This window comes from Phalangium opilio, unplaced genomic scaffold (assembly GCF_054372755.1).
Source record: "Phalangium opilio isolate 3A_F unplaced genomic scaffold, DU_Popi_V2 ptg000217l_1, whole genome shotgun sequence".
Classification (NCBI taxonomy): Eukaryota; Metazoa; Arthropoda; class Arachnida; order Opiliones; family Phalangiidae; genus Phalangium; species Phalangium opilio.
Genome location: NW_028324218.1, coordinates 7,143,586 through 7,157,506, shown reverse-complemented (window position 1 = coordinate 7,157,506; position 13,921 = coordinate 7,143,586). Strand labels below are relative to the sequence as shown.

At 34.2% G+C, this 13,921-nt stretch overlaps 2 protein-coding genes across 5 annotated transcripts; one reads left to right on the top strand and one right to left on the bottom strand.

Annotated features, from left to right (window-relative positions):
• The first annotated feature begins 213 nt into the window (after positions 1-213).
• Cmpk (cytidine/uridine monophosphate kinase Dak1) lies at positions 214-4,394 on the top strand. Of its 4 annotated transcripts, none has more exons than XM_089856791.1 (7): positions 214-444; positions 1,174-1,288; positions 1,366-1,512; positions 1,869-2,006; positions 3,110-3,189; positions 3,251-3,347; positions 3,767-4,394. In XM_089856791.1, the coding sequence occupies exons 2-7, from the start codon at positions 1,202-1,204 to the stop codon at positions 3,797-3,799; spliced, it is 582 nt and encodes a 193-aa protein (XP_089712917.1). In that variant the 5' UTR covers positions 214-444; positions 1,174-1,201; the 3' UTR covers positions 3,800-4,394. The 4 variants fall into 4 exon arrangements, with proteins under 4 accessions (XP_089712917.1, XP_089712916.1, XP_089712915.1 ...); XM_089856790.1 differs by having other exon boundaries at positions 1,171-1,288; XM_089856789.1 differs by having other exon boundaries at positions 1,156-1,288.
• A 964-nt stretch (positions 4,395-5,358) lies between these two features.
• LOC149615995 (protein O-linked-mannose beta-1,2-N-acetylglucosaminyltransferase 1-like) lies at positions 5,359-13,674 on the bottom strand. The gene is made up of 20 exons (XM_089856786.1): positions 13,514-13,674; positions 12,422-12,560; positions 11,331-11,402; positions 11,136-11,195; positions 9,924-10,005; positions 9,700-9,849; positions 9,520-9,626; positions 9,359-9,443; positions 8,448-8,574; positions 8,319-8,385; positions 8,063-8,257; positions 7,915-7,991; positions 7,760-7,853; positions 7,648-7,697; positions 7,445-7,571; positions 7,261-7,375; positions 7,037-7,195; positions 6,764-6,967; positions 6,566-6,700; positions 5,359-6,073 (listed from the first exon to the last, which is right to left on the bottom strand). Exons 2-20 carry the CDS (start codon positions 12,489-12,491, stop codon positions 5,962-5,964), a joined length of 2,088 nt encoding a protein of 695 aa, XP_089712912.1. The 5' UTR covers positions 12,492-12,560; positions 13,514-13,674; the 3' UTR covers positions 5,359-5,961.
• Between the last annotated feature and the right edge of the window lie 247 nt (positions 13,675-13,921).

Sequence of the window (13,921 nt, the reverse complement as noted above, 5' to 3'; positions counted from 1 at the left end):
AAATAAGCACAGAACACATGTCCCATTATTTTGTTTAAAACTAAGGGGGTCACTGGACAGTTTGACCAATAAATTTTCCGACGTTTTGATAGCTTGACTATTTAGATGCAATACTATTTTTGCGCACTCCAATGGACAATGTCCTATAAATTTTCCAGTCAAACAAGGGGTCACTGGAGACGTCCTAAAAGGCTAAAAGAAATTTTTCTTTTTTTTCTTATCTCCGGCCCTGGTTACTGGTAGCATAGGGCTTCACTTCCGGTTAAAAATAATTAAAAAGAGATAGCATTTGCAGCTTGAGAAGCTGCCAAAGTGTAGTAATACATTATTAAAATTACAAAATTAGAACATTTGTAACCTACAGAACATAAATCACGCCGGCCGGTATTTTGTAGAACCAAGGCTTACTAAACAAGAACACGGGAACTTGGATCATCTAAGTTGGTAATAATAATTAGGCAATTAGCACGTAGATAATAATAATAATAAATTAATAACATTAATATAAAAATAACAATCCATGCTTATTATCTTTAACTCATTGTTGGAAAGCGATGCATTTAGCTGCAGTGCATTGTGCATAAGGAAGCAAATAATTGTTGTCATTAGTTGAATCATAAGTTTATAAGATATGGAACATGAACTTATGATTGAGTTTATAACGTACTTACGTTTAGTATTGTACTTTTGAACTTTTGGTAATATCTTTTGATGGTTAAGTTTATAGTAACAGCACAACGCCTGTGATACATTGCTATTAATTTCAGTAATTAAGCTCTGATATATTTGGTGAATTGGTGGTACATAAGTTGCTTTTTAAATTTGTATTCCATTTGCATTACAGAACATGTAGTTTGGTGTTTTAACGAAAAATAATTTAGAAGTAGTAAATGACTCCAAAATTTAAGCATTTTCCAATTTTTCTGTTCATGTGTTTCTATTTTTATTGCCACACATAGTTAACTAATACAGTTAACTAACACTGCATTGCATTGCGCCACATTCTTCACCCCCCCCCGCCCGCTACTTTTGAGTTCACACATCGCGATCTTTATTTTATTTTACACGTTTACATGTAAATAAAATACCCTAAATATAAATTAAAATTAGTTACATTTAACACTTAAAATTCACACTCGTTTAATTTACAATAAGTGTTATGTTCTTCAGAAGATTTCTGACAACAGTAATAAAAAGCACCATGTCATCCCTGAAAAAACCCAATGTCGTTTTCGTTTTGGGTGCCCCTGGTGCTGGTAAAGGAACCCAGTGCGAATTAATAGTCAAGGTAGAGAATGGTTGAATTTTTTACCTACACGTACAACTCCCTTACCTTGAAATGACAGAAATTTCGATACAAAACAGGAGTTTGGTTACGTCCATTTATCAGCCGGTGATTTGTTAAGAGAGGAGCGAAACACTCCTGGTTCTCAATTTGGAGAGTTAATTGAAACTCACATAAAAAATGGAACCATTGTTCCGGTTGAAATAACTTGTGGGCTTTTAGAGAAAGTGAGAACCATGGCACACTCGTCTATTATCCAAAAGAGGGCGTCGGCGGGTGGGTAAAAATTATTTGAATTACGTCAGAGGCACGTGACCAAGGAGAGGCGTGGTTCAAATAAGCTTAGTTCGTTTAATTTCGAAAACTACCACTTCATGGAATTGGCGCTGCAATCTTGCGAAAAACAAGGACTAGATGTTAACTAGTTCCACTCCATGAGGAGTCTTTGTATCTTGGCATCACGTGATGTCTGTGACGTATTTCAAATAATTTTTACCCACCCGCCCATGCCTCCTTTGCAGTTCCTTTAATGGAAAATTTGTTAAATGTTTTTCAACAATTTGTGTGTGGCAAATATTCATAGGCCATGCATAAAAGCTCTTCCGATAATTTCCTAATTGATGGATTTCCTCGGAATCAAAACAATCTTGATGGTTGGAAAAAGGAAATGGATGGCAAAGTCAATGTCAAATTTGTTTTATTTTTTGATTGTGATGAAAATGTAAGGATTTTAGAAACCTACACCTCTATTGCTCCGCTCAGTAGATTAGCTAGTTTGCATTTTGTCACAAGTTCACTAGAAGTTGAGGCAACATAACATTATTGGTCTTTAAAACGCTGACTAGTGACTACTGCCTCGCCTGCCATGTTTAGAGGTGTCTGCTAGCTAAACCCCGCACAGAATTGGTGCAGCAACCAATCGCGTCGGGGTAACGGGTTCTGACTAGCAGACGCCTCTAAACAATGCGAGATAGTAATCAGCGTTTTTAAAGTTGAGCCAACATTACATTATTGGTCTTAAAAACGCTGACTAGTGACTACTGCCTCGTCCGCCATGTTTAGAGGCGTCTGTTAGCCAGAACCCACACAGAATTGCTTCAACCAATCGTGTCGGGGTAAGGGGTTCTGGCTAGCAGACGCCTCTAAACATGGCGAGATAGTAATCAGTGTTTTTAAAGTTGAGTCAACATTACATTATTGGTCTTTAAAACCCTGACTAGTGACTACTGTCTCGCCCGCCATGTTTAGAGGCGTCTGTTAGCCAGAACCCGCACAGAATTGCTTCAACCAATAGCGTCGGTGTGAGGGGTTCTGACTAGCAGACGCCTTTAAACATTGCGAGATAGTAATCAGAGTTTTTAAAAAAAAGTTGAGCCAACATTACATTATTGGTCTTAAAAACGCAGACTAGTGACTACTTCCTCGCCCGCCATGTTTAGATGCGTCTGCTAGCCAGAACCCCCACAGAATTGCTTCAACCAATCCCGTCGGGGTAACGGGTTCTGACTAGCAGACGCCTCTAAACATTGCGAGGTAGTAATCTGCGTTTTTAAGACTAATTAGTATGACTAGTGACTACTGCCTCGCCTGCCATGTTTAGATGCGTCTGTTAGCCAGAACCCGCACAGGATTGGTGCAGCAACCAATCCCGTCGGGGTAAGGGGTTCTGACTAGCAGACGCCTCTTAACATTGAGAGGTAGTAATCAGCGTTTTTAAGACTAATTAAATGCTAAGAGATCGCCAGCTTAGTTAGTTAGTTAAAAATCACTGGGCAGAGCAGCTAACTTATTAAATTCCCTCATGACTAAACTCTTTCTGCAAAGACATGCATTGAACGTTGTCTAAAACGAGGCCAGGAAGGTAGTGGCCGAGTTGATGATAATGAAGAAAGTTTAAGAAAAAGGTACAACCCTTAAATCGTCGCTGTAAAATCATTTCATAAAACATTATTTTGCTGTATGTAGATTTCAAACTTATTACAATGGCACAATGCCCATTGTTAACTATTACGAAAGTTTGAACCAAGTCCGTAAAATTGACGGCAACCGAAGTCCAGATGAAGTAAAAACTTATATTTAAATCAAGAAGTGATATTTAGTTTATTAGGGAGAAGGGATAAATTCGCCCCACATTTATAATCTAGCTTTATCTCCAGTCCAAACGTATAGTAGGTCCGAAGTTAATCCCCGCCTCTAAATTACGACCAGCAATGATCTCATTGGTCCTTGAAAACTCGGCACGTCAGCGCGACGCGAATGACGAAAATTACAGTCATATTTTCCGACTGAGGAGAATGTAGCGAAATAGCCCGGGGCCTCCTTTTACGCCCCCCCTTGTATTTTGAAAGGGGGACTGGGACTACGGCGCGCGAATACTTAGGCATCTTATACCTTCTCCCTAATAAACTAGATATCACTTCTTGTTTAAATTTAATATTTGGGTAATTTATAGGCCTATTTATCACAAAACTTCTTTACTAGGTTTTTGAAGATGTAAAGAAAGTATTATCTTGATTTTATCAGCGAGGAACATAGCATTCCATATAATAAAGCATTTTTAATTATTAAATGTTTAAAATGTTCGATCAGTAGAAAATAATAATAATAATGTTAAAAAAATGTTACCTAATGGTAGTGATAAATATTTAATGACAATTGTTAAATATAGTGATTTCCTTTTAATTATCCGCTCATCGTGTTAATTATAAATTAATTATATTGAACTTTCAATATTATAATCTTGTACTCTTCGGAAATTTTTTTCTGTAGTTTTGATCATGCGCACTTCTGAACAAATTTTTTGAAGTTTTTGCTTCTAGAATCTTTTTCTCTAAACAGCTTTATAATTACTAGTGGTAATTATAATCAACACGTTCTCTTTATTGTGTTCTATAATGTTTATTTCATAGCATTACCTACAATTCAGTTCAATACCACCGTAGATAGTTTCTAGTCCTATTTCAAATAAGTATTTTCAATAACTATGTCTTTTCTACTTGTTCAAAGCATTTTTGTTACGTAATTACACAGTTTTTTTAGTTGTATTATTTTCATTTAGTGTGTATTATCACTCTAATTACAGTTTAATAAAACACTTCTCCAATGTCTACGTATTCTAAAGTTTTTCTACTGTTACCATAAAGGTTTGAAAATTAACATAAGCACAGCTCATCTCCATTGGCAAAATTCTAACTTAAGCATCATGCCATTTTTGATCATGAATTAGAGAGACTCTCCATATCAAGCAGCACATCCCATATTTGATCATGTTAAAAGATGTCCCTTGTTCTAAGCAGCATTTTCGATCATGTTTAACAGAAACACTTTATGTTAACCAGCATTTTTCATAATAATAATAAAGGCTTTTTTATTGGAGCACATGCCATATTTGATCATGTTAAAAGATGTGTCTTATTTCAAAGCAGCGTTTTGATCATGTTTAACAGAAACACTTTATGTTAACCAGCATTTTTCATCATGTTTAACAGAAACACTTTATGTTAACCAGCATTTTTCATCATGTTAAAAGATGTGTCTTATTTCAAAGCAGCGTTTTTGATCCTTTTAAAATGTGTGTCTTATTTTAAAGCAACGTTTTTTATCATGTTAAGAAACGTGCCTTATTTTAAGCATTGAGGCACATGTTAAAAGATGTGCCTTAATTGTTTTAAGCAGCATTTTCGATCATGTTTAACAGAAAAACTTTATGTTAACCAGCATTTTTCATCATGTTAAAAGATGTGTCTTTTCTCAAAGCAGCGTTTTTCATCATGTTAAAAGATGTACCTTACTTTAAAGCAACGTTTTTCATCATGTTAAAAGATGCGTCTTATTTTAAGCATTGAGGCACATGTTAAAAGATGTGCCTTAATTGTTTTAAGCAGCATTTTCGATCATGTTTAACAGAAACACTTTATGTTAACCAGCATTTTTCATCATGTTAAAAGATGTGTCTTTTAACCAAGCAGCGTTTTAGATCATTTTAAAATATGTGTCTTATTTTAAAGCAACGTTTTTTATCATGTTAAGAAACGTGCCTTATTTTAAGCATTGAGGCATATGTTAATTCAATAATGTGTTTATAAATATATTTTATTAATCCTTTTTTTCTTAATTTTTACATAAAACATTTCATAAATAAGGAAAAGAAATGTGCCACAAATGTTTTAAAAGATTCTCGTTTTTTCCGTAGCCTATAACTATATAGTGAGACTAGAAACTTCTTATACAATTGAACTGGTGCTTTTAGTTTAAGTAGCTATAGTCATAAATCTTTAATTCCTAAGCAGTTCTTTACATAAATCTCTAATATCAATCAATTACAACATTAATTAAATTTAATTAAACTCAACAGAACAACTTGAAATTATGCGTTAAAAAGAAACATTTTATCATTACTGGAATGTTATGTATGTAAGTGATGCCCTGTGACTTACCATTCATTACACAGAACACAATATGGGGACGTGTACGTCATATAGCTTTTTTTACATTAAATAAATAACAGGTGCCACTGAACAGCAATTAATATCGTAGATTTGATTTAACTAATTTGTAATTGAAAGTTAAATAATTCGTTTTTATTTCTAAAATTAATGAAGATTCTGTGTTTACAATTATCAATATTGAGACAATACATTTAAAAACAAACTGAAGTAACATATATAGTCTTTACTTTAAAGATTCATTTGTCCGATGAAAATGTGAGATGCATTTCTGCTATTTTGTAAAAGTGAGAAACGTGATAAGCTGGAAACGATATAGACTTTATTGTGTTCCCAAGAAAACCTAAAACAGATCTTAATTAAGTTAAACCGATACCGATATATATTAACCGATATCAATAAGAAAATAGATGCTATAATATAGGTTGTAGAGATGGGCCGATATCGATCCCATATCGGTATCGGTACCGATATTTGACATTAACCGATATATCGGTATCGGTTAAAAATGAACCGATATTTTTTAAGGAAAAATATCGGTTCATTTTCAAATAATAGCGATATATATCGTTTAAAGTCACATATCGATACCGATACCGATATGGGATCGGTATCGGCCCATCTCTACAACCTATATTATAGCATCTATTTTCTTATTGATATCGGTTAATATATCGGTATCGGTTTAATATCGGTTTATTCGAAGGATCGGGTAAAATATCAGTATCGGTTTCCCAAGTATCGAATGATATCGGTATCGGTTAAAACTGGTATCGGCCCATCTCAGTTCTAATACACTTTTAGAAATAGAAATCTAAAGTTCAATTAACGTTACCTCAAAGTTCCATTGTACAAATTATGAGGAAGTAAAAGTTCGGGATGATAAAACAATCCGAAACATGTCATGATTTTTTGCCAAAGAGATAAATCTTCCGCGTTTGTCTGTTCCAAATGGAACGCTAAAATTTGACTGAAAAATATATTGTAATTAAATTAAATTAATCCTGAATTAAATTGATTAATTAGTTAATACCCCGTAACGTTAATTTTCCTTAATTCAGGAGCCAAAATCATGACTCCTTGTGTAGGGTCCTCCACTTCATTCATCATATTACATTTATCCAAATCATCGATATCAGGTTGATACTCCCGGCTCTTTAGCAAGTCAGACGTTAACTCCTTCTCGTAATCCTCCTTTACTAACATAGTTACATTAGGTAGACGAACATCTGAAAAACTGATCACGAAAACCAAAATTAACAGTACATAATCATATGATTTACAGAACCGATCGATGTTTACGTACAAGCTCGCTTCTCGTTTACGGTTCATTAACGCTTCTGAGTAATACTGCAACCCAGTGTCTTTCGCGTTTGGAGATGGGATAAAAACTGCACGAGGAAGATCAGGAACTAAAGCATCACCGTTGACAGGTAAACCCTCTGTTAACCATTGTGATCTGCTTCTGATTACAATTAACAAACAAGGTTAATTAATTAGCTTTCATAATTACGCGTATGGGCATATTACTTTTTGCTGTTGCAAGAAGAATTGCTTAAAGCTTTCTTTCGAATTAAAAGTGCAACAGCGCTAGTTCGTTCAGTTCTATGAACTAAACCGGGTTCACCCGATACACCAGTGAAGCCTTTTAATCAATTAAAATTGCTCGTTAAAAACAATCTGTATTAACATCTGAAATATAATTATAATATACCATTATCATTAAAAGCCGAAATCACGTCTAAATTCGGATCTAATTTAAACAATGGTAAAAGCTGCCCAAGATACGATAGAAAATCGGGACTCAATACTACATTTTCTTCAATGTATAACAATGCGGGCTGTAATTAGGTTTAATTAAAATTAATGCTTTAATTAGGCTATCGATGGGCCTTAATTAAAGCAATTAAAGCTTACAGCATCTGGGAATAGATTTGATGTTGTAGATATCGCCTCTAATGCTTGCTCTAAAAGTAATTACAACTTTAATATAGGCCTATATCGCGTCACGTCATTTTTGTGTAATTACCGCATGGTGACTTGTTACAAGTCAATTCTTCACTCATAAAACCAAATAAGTCGGAAAGTTCAGCAACTTCCGGATGTTGAGGTAAAAAGTAAACCTTTTGTAAAGATGTTTACATTGTAAACGTAATTCAACCTAATTTCCACAAATTTCCTTACCACAACCACTTTAGGATTAATACCAGGTTGTCGTACCAATGTCTCGAGTGTAGTTGTTAAGTAATCAATATTTACCCCTTAATTAAAGTTAATGATTTTTTAATTTTTCAAAGTTAAACTTTAATCTAGTTTAATTAATATTTCGTACCACTCATAACCACAACTGGTATCTTATAAATATCAGTATTAGCCGCCGATACTTTCAAAGGTGACGTTGTAAAAAATACATCGTTTACAACATCTCCGTTACAAAAATTCGAAAATGTACTATGTCTTTTACAGAAATCCTGTCTTTTGGGGTTGATTCTTGGTAAAGGGTCAGGATGAATTTTCTGACCACTTACTGTACGTTAACAACTACGGTCAGTAACTTTATAAACGTATGCTAAGTCTCGCGAACTTACACTGGTATGGTACGCAAAATTTCTGATCGTGTGGTCTAGGCCAACCATCACTGTCAACCAGATTAAGCTAAAATTTGTTAATTAATAACATTAGGACATGTTATTGTTTAAGTTAGGTAATGTCCGTACTCCTTCAAAAGGTGAGAAGCCATCCATTCCTTTTTGGGTAATAAGGTACCATCCTGCACGATATTGTAAATTTTGGGCCATTGAACTGCCCAATTCGTGAAAAAGTAACCTCGCATTTCTTGATAGCCTTCATTTATAACAATGTAATGTTTACATATAATGGCACGTTTTGTATGTAATAGCATGTTTTGCGTATAATAACGTGTTTTGACTAAAATAGCGTGCTTTGTATGTAATAGCATATGTTTTGCGTGTAATAGCATATGTTTTGCGTGTAATAGCACTTTGCGCGTGTAACAGCGTGTTGTGTATGTTAATGGCGTGTTTGCATGTAATAGCGTGTTTTGCGTGTAATATCACGTTTTGGGTGTTATAGCACGTTTTGGGTGTAATAGCACGTTTTGAGTGTAATAGCACGTTTTGAGTGTAATAGCACGTTTTGAGTGTAATAGCACGTTTTGAGTGTAATAGAAAGTTTTGAATTTAATAGCAAGTTTTGCACGTAATAGCGCGTTTTGAACGTAATAGCGTGTTTTGAACGTAATAGCGTGTTTTGAACGTAATAGCGTGTTTTGAACGTAATAGCGTGTTTTGAACGTAATAGCGTGTTTTGAACGTAATAGCGTGTTTTGAACGTAATAGCGTGTTTTGAACGTAATAGCGTGTTTTGAACGTAATAGCGTGTTTTGAACGTAATAACGTGTTTTGAACGTAATAACGTGTTTTGAACGTAATAACGTGTTTTGAACGTAATAACGTGTTTTACACGTAATATCGTTTTTAGAACGTACTTGCGTGTTTGGAACGTAATTGCGTGTTTGGAACGTAATAGCGTGTTTGGAACGTAATAGCGTGTTTTGAATGTAATAGCGTGTTTTACGTGTAATAACATATCTAAAGTATTAAATTACTTTTTCGTTGGTTCGTCAAACGTTAGCATGATAATAATATCACCCGGTCTCAAAGTTAACAGCAACGTTTCTAACTTAGTTGAATCTAAATTGAAACAACTCCAATATAATAAATATCCCAGTACAATATTTCTCCGTAAGTATTTGCCATTGCCACATACCTTTTTCGTATGTGTCAAATGTTTTAACATCAATTACATTTCTTGTTAAACTATCAATGACTGCTATGTTAACCCCGCGTCCACCAACTGTACCACCTTCCATTACACTATATATGAAATTACCAGTGATTAATACTAGCTAGACTCGGTAATTCTAATATCAGGGCAGAGGCAACTCACTATTTTCCATCTACACATAACATGGGGTGATCAGTATGATCTTTGCCAGAATAAACGTGTACGGCAAATTTCCCGGATGAACACGGTTCGGGAAGACCACAATTTGGTACATATTTAAGCGCCCTTATTCCCCGATTAAGTGAAATCACACTAAAATTACGTTTTTCCTTATTTATTTTCGAAGAAGTTTTATTGTACCGCGGTACCAATGAAATATTACTTACTTTTCTGAAGGAAGACTTATAACTGGACTAGCGGGAGTTGTCTTTGGAACAACGTCAAATACAACAGGTACTGTGCGAGAATCTATTGACAAAAATAGTAAGCTCTAGTTAATATTAGTAAAAACTGTCTCTGTAGACAAAAACGCGAAAGATAAGTGTAGAAATTAATTGCCTGAAGTAACAGATATTCAAATTTTCATTTTTAAAAACATGATTATAAAACATCAATTATTTAAAAAAAATTCTTATCTTAGTTTTTTCCCCAAAAATTCCATAATGGGAGGTAGGACCGAAGTACAGTAGGTTCTATAGGAAGTAAATTTTGAGTAGAAAATGTTAACTTATATGACATTTTGCCGCAAAGAGCACCGTTTACAAGTTACGATTGAAGTTTATAAGGGATGAACCCTTAGTTAAAGTAGAAATCATTGTTTTTCAGTTTCTTAATTAAATTTTTAACTAAGGTGTCATTCGTAAAATATTCCAATGTTCATAACTTGTTTATAGTGTCCCTTAGGATAAAATCTCATAGAAATTACATCTTCGACTCAAAATTCCATATAGAACTTATTGTACTTCAAAAATACCGTTCTGTATATCGCACTGACTTGCAAAATTTACGGAAGCCAATACAATTTATGCTAAAATTCGCGATGGCACAATGCCCTTCACACTTTACTATATTTTTTTCCGCATGAATTAATTCACAATTTATGAATTTAGGTTACGTAATTCAAAATGTTCAAACTAATTTAACACCTATTTACTATTTAGCACAATATTAGAATAATTTCAATGGAAAGCATGCTTTGTTTAGGGAATAACTAAACTTACGTTTTTTCAAGGTAGTAAGTACTAAGCTACTATTAGAGATGTGAAATTACCGTAATTTTTAAAAATGGTAATTTACCAGGTAAATTACCGAAAAATTATCGATTGAAATTACAGAAATTATTGTAATTTATGGTATTTTATGTTTTAACAGGCTTATTACCGCGGTAATTTTGTAATTTACCGGTAAATTACCATACTAAAATTACGGTAAGATATAAATAGGTAATTTACGCGGTATTTGGTAAATTACCGGTAATTTACCGTCCGTAAATTACCGACTCACATCTCTAGCTACTATCATCGAAAAGTTGAAATTTAATTACTAAAAATAACTAAATTAACTACTACACGCTTAAACATAATAAGAATTAACTATACCATTAACAGACTTCATCCATTCTCCAACAAAAACTTCTACATAAGCATCAGTTCCTTTCCCTAAGAATAAAATTTAAAAAAAAAGTAATTTTAATTAAAAAACATCTACTAAACATTGATTTGATATTACACATACGTAAAAATTTAAAATTAAACTACATAATTAAGTTTTACAATAATTAATAAACGACGTACCATTTAAAATGGCCGATACTGTCAGGAAAATTATATATAACACTGAAATCACCAATAGAGCCATCGCTGGCACTATAACACGGAATAAATGAAAACGAAAACATTTTAGCGTTAGATGTGTTTTTTTATCAGAATTTTGCCGAAATGTTATAATAAGCCACGATATAATTTAATGTCAAAATTATCAGGATTTTATCGAAGGGCAGGAAACTAGCGTGTATTATGATAAGATTAAGTATTTTTTTTATAGAATAGTATAGTATGCTCGAAAGGCTATGCTATTATGTATGCATCTTTCTTTTATGACCTAAGATTTAGATTTAGCTTAAATTTTGCAGATGTTACGTGTCTGTGATGTAGCAAAGAAATATAATACGTGTATTTTTGATGTAGATGGATGGTTAAAGAATGCTCGTAAGGAAATTTGATTTCACGCTATAGGATAGGCAACTCCCTATCTCCGACGGTAGCTTATTCCGTATATACTCTGTTACAACATCGATTGTCAGCACGTGCAAAACTAGATCTCTATGCATCTCTATGTGTAATGTAGCTTTGTGCGTGCTGACAAAAGACGAAAGCAATACTAATTTTCATTATTTAAAATCTCGAGATTTTAGATCGTGAAAATCAGTATTGCTTTCGTCTGTTTTCAGCACGCACAAAGCTACATTACATAGAGATATAGCTTTGCCAGTGCTGACAACCGAAGCTGAAACAGAGTATATATCGAAGAATAAGCTGCTGTCTTCAGGATCTTCAGGATTTAAAATATGCACGAGTTTTTTTAGCTCGATTGCACGGACCTCTAGGCCTTAGTTTCAAATACGTGTGAAATTGCCCAGCCTAACTCGCGGATATTTTAAATCCTGAAGTTCCTGAAGTTTTTCGTCTCTTGACAGCACGTACAAAGCTAGGTTACATAGAAACCTAGCTTTGCGCGTGCTGACAACGGATGTTGTAACAGAGTATATACAGAATAAGCTGTCGTCGGAGATAAGGAGTTGCCTATCCTATAGCGTGAAAACAAATATCCGATTCCTAACGCGCATTCTTTATCCATGGTAGAGGTTTAAAATGAAGAAACATACCCCTCCATTTCTTGGGTATCCAGTGACGTCTCCCGATTTTCGCAGGTTCTCGTTTACTTTTCTTACTCATAATTTGGCTTAAATTTAGTCCATAGATGCGTGAAAGTAGTGATTTAATTTGAAACAAAATCCGTTGAAACTAAAGAAACAAATTTATGCTTTTACCGCATAAGTTAGAAGCTAAGTAACCACCGACTTTACCACTGAAACTCTTTATATTTATTTTATGACAACATTATAGCTTTAAATTTAGTTTCCCAGTTAAATATAAACAACATTTTCTATATTTTAATTAACAAATATACTTGAATTTAAATTTAAATTTGAACATAAACATTACGCAAAATATGATTGATTGAGTTACCACTATATTTGTAATTTTTCCCATTATAATCAACGCGCTTTTATATTTTAAGAAAATTCAATGTACATCCTCCCCTTGCCATTACCTGTCCAAATATCTTACCTATTATCTGAATTTACAATTAAGACTATCTTATTTTTACGTAATTTTGGATAATAACCAACACAGGGCATTAGATAAGGTGGTGTAACGTTTTGTAGGCCTACTACGGATTATAGTGATTACGCAACATTGTGTCTGCATGCCTGAAGTGGATAAATGAAGATAATATCTTCTAATTTCACATTAGCATAACATTAAAATTTCCATGTTGATTAGCTAGCGGCTAGCTAAAATTATAAGGGGCTTAGGCGCCCCGTTTCGTGTCTCTTTCACGGACTTGCAAGATATCGTAAATAATCATTTAAAAGTCCAGTTGGCAGTTAGAGACCAAGACGATGGGGGGGGGGGTTCATATTCCTAAGTGCCTAACTACCCCCTTCCGACCAAACTTTACCTTAAGGGGGCACAAGGGGTTGTACCCGGCCGCCCAAAAAAAGAGGGGGGTTAGCCCGGGGCCGAGTCAGAGACTGAGCAGAGGATTCATTTGTTCCCCCCAAGGAGGCTGAGTTTGGTTCGGTTTACTTCAAATCCTACCACAATTTTTCCGCAGGAATTAAAATATTAAATAAACATGAAAATTCAAAATATTGTTGGTAACAAAGGCCTAGAAAAGTGAAAATATTTACCTTTTTCTTTGATTGCACTTTATGAACTTTTAATTTCGGTTACATTGCTCTAATTCTAGTCCGTATTAAATAATTGGGATAATTCGGTAAAAATGAATTTAGGGTAAATAGTGTTCCCAATCCCTACCCCAACTCCCAGAGTGGTGATACCGTCCCAGAGAGTTGTCTGCATTTTGGCAGTGTTGCCAATGTTTGAAAATGGATTTTCCCACTTCCATATGAAAAATTTCCCACATTTCCCACACCCCCTTTTTAGCCCCGCCTCCAGCTAAAATATGATGGAAACGTTTCAGTCATATTTATCTGTACTATTTTTTCCTAGTAGGTTTAATATGGAATATCACTGCGCATGGCTCTGACAATATGTACAAATGCGCCAAAACGCTATAAAGCTTTAAATATGCTACT

Bases quoted from the DNA above. Each gene is read 5' to 3' on its own strand.
- Cmpk (XM_089856789.1), top strand. From the start codon at position 1,160: ATGTTCTTCAGAAGATTTCTGACAACAGTAATAAAAAGCACCATGTCA. The intron at 1,513-1,868 runs GTGAGAACCATG...AAATATTCATAG, and splicing joins CTTGTGGGCTTTTAGAGAAA to GCCATGCATAAAAGCTCTTC. The intron at 2,007-3,109 runs GTAAGGATTTTA...CTTTCTGCAAAG, and splicing joins TTTTTGATTGTGATGAAAAT to ACATGCATTGAACGTTGTCT.
- LOC149615995 (XM_089856786.1), bottom strand. From the start codon at position 12,491: ATGAGTAAGAAAAGTAAACGAGAACCTGCGAAAATCGGGAGACGTCAC. The intron at 8,575-9,358 runs GTAATTTAATAC...TTATAAATGAAG, and splicing joins TTTGACGAACCAACGAAAAA to GCTATCAAGAAATGCGAGGT. The intron at 8,258-8,318 runs GTAAGTTCGCGA...GTTAACGTACAG, and splicing joins ATTTTGCGTACCATACCAGT to TAAGTGGTCAGAAAATTCAT.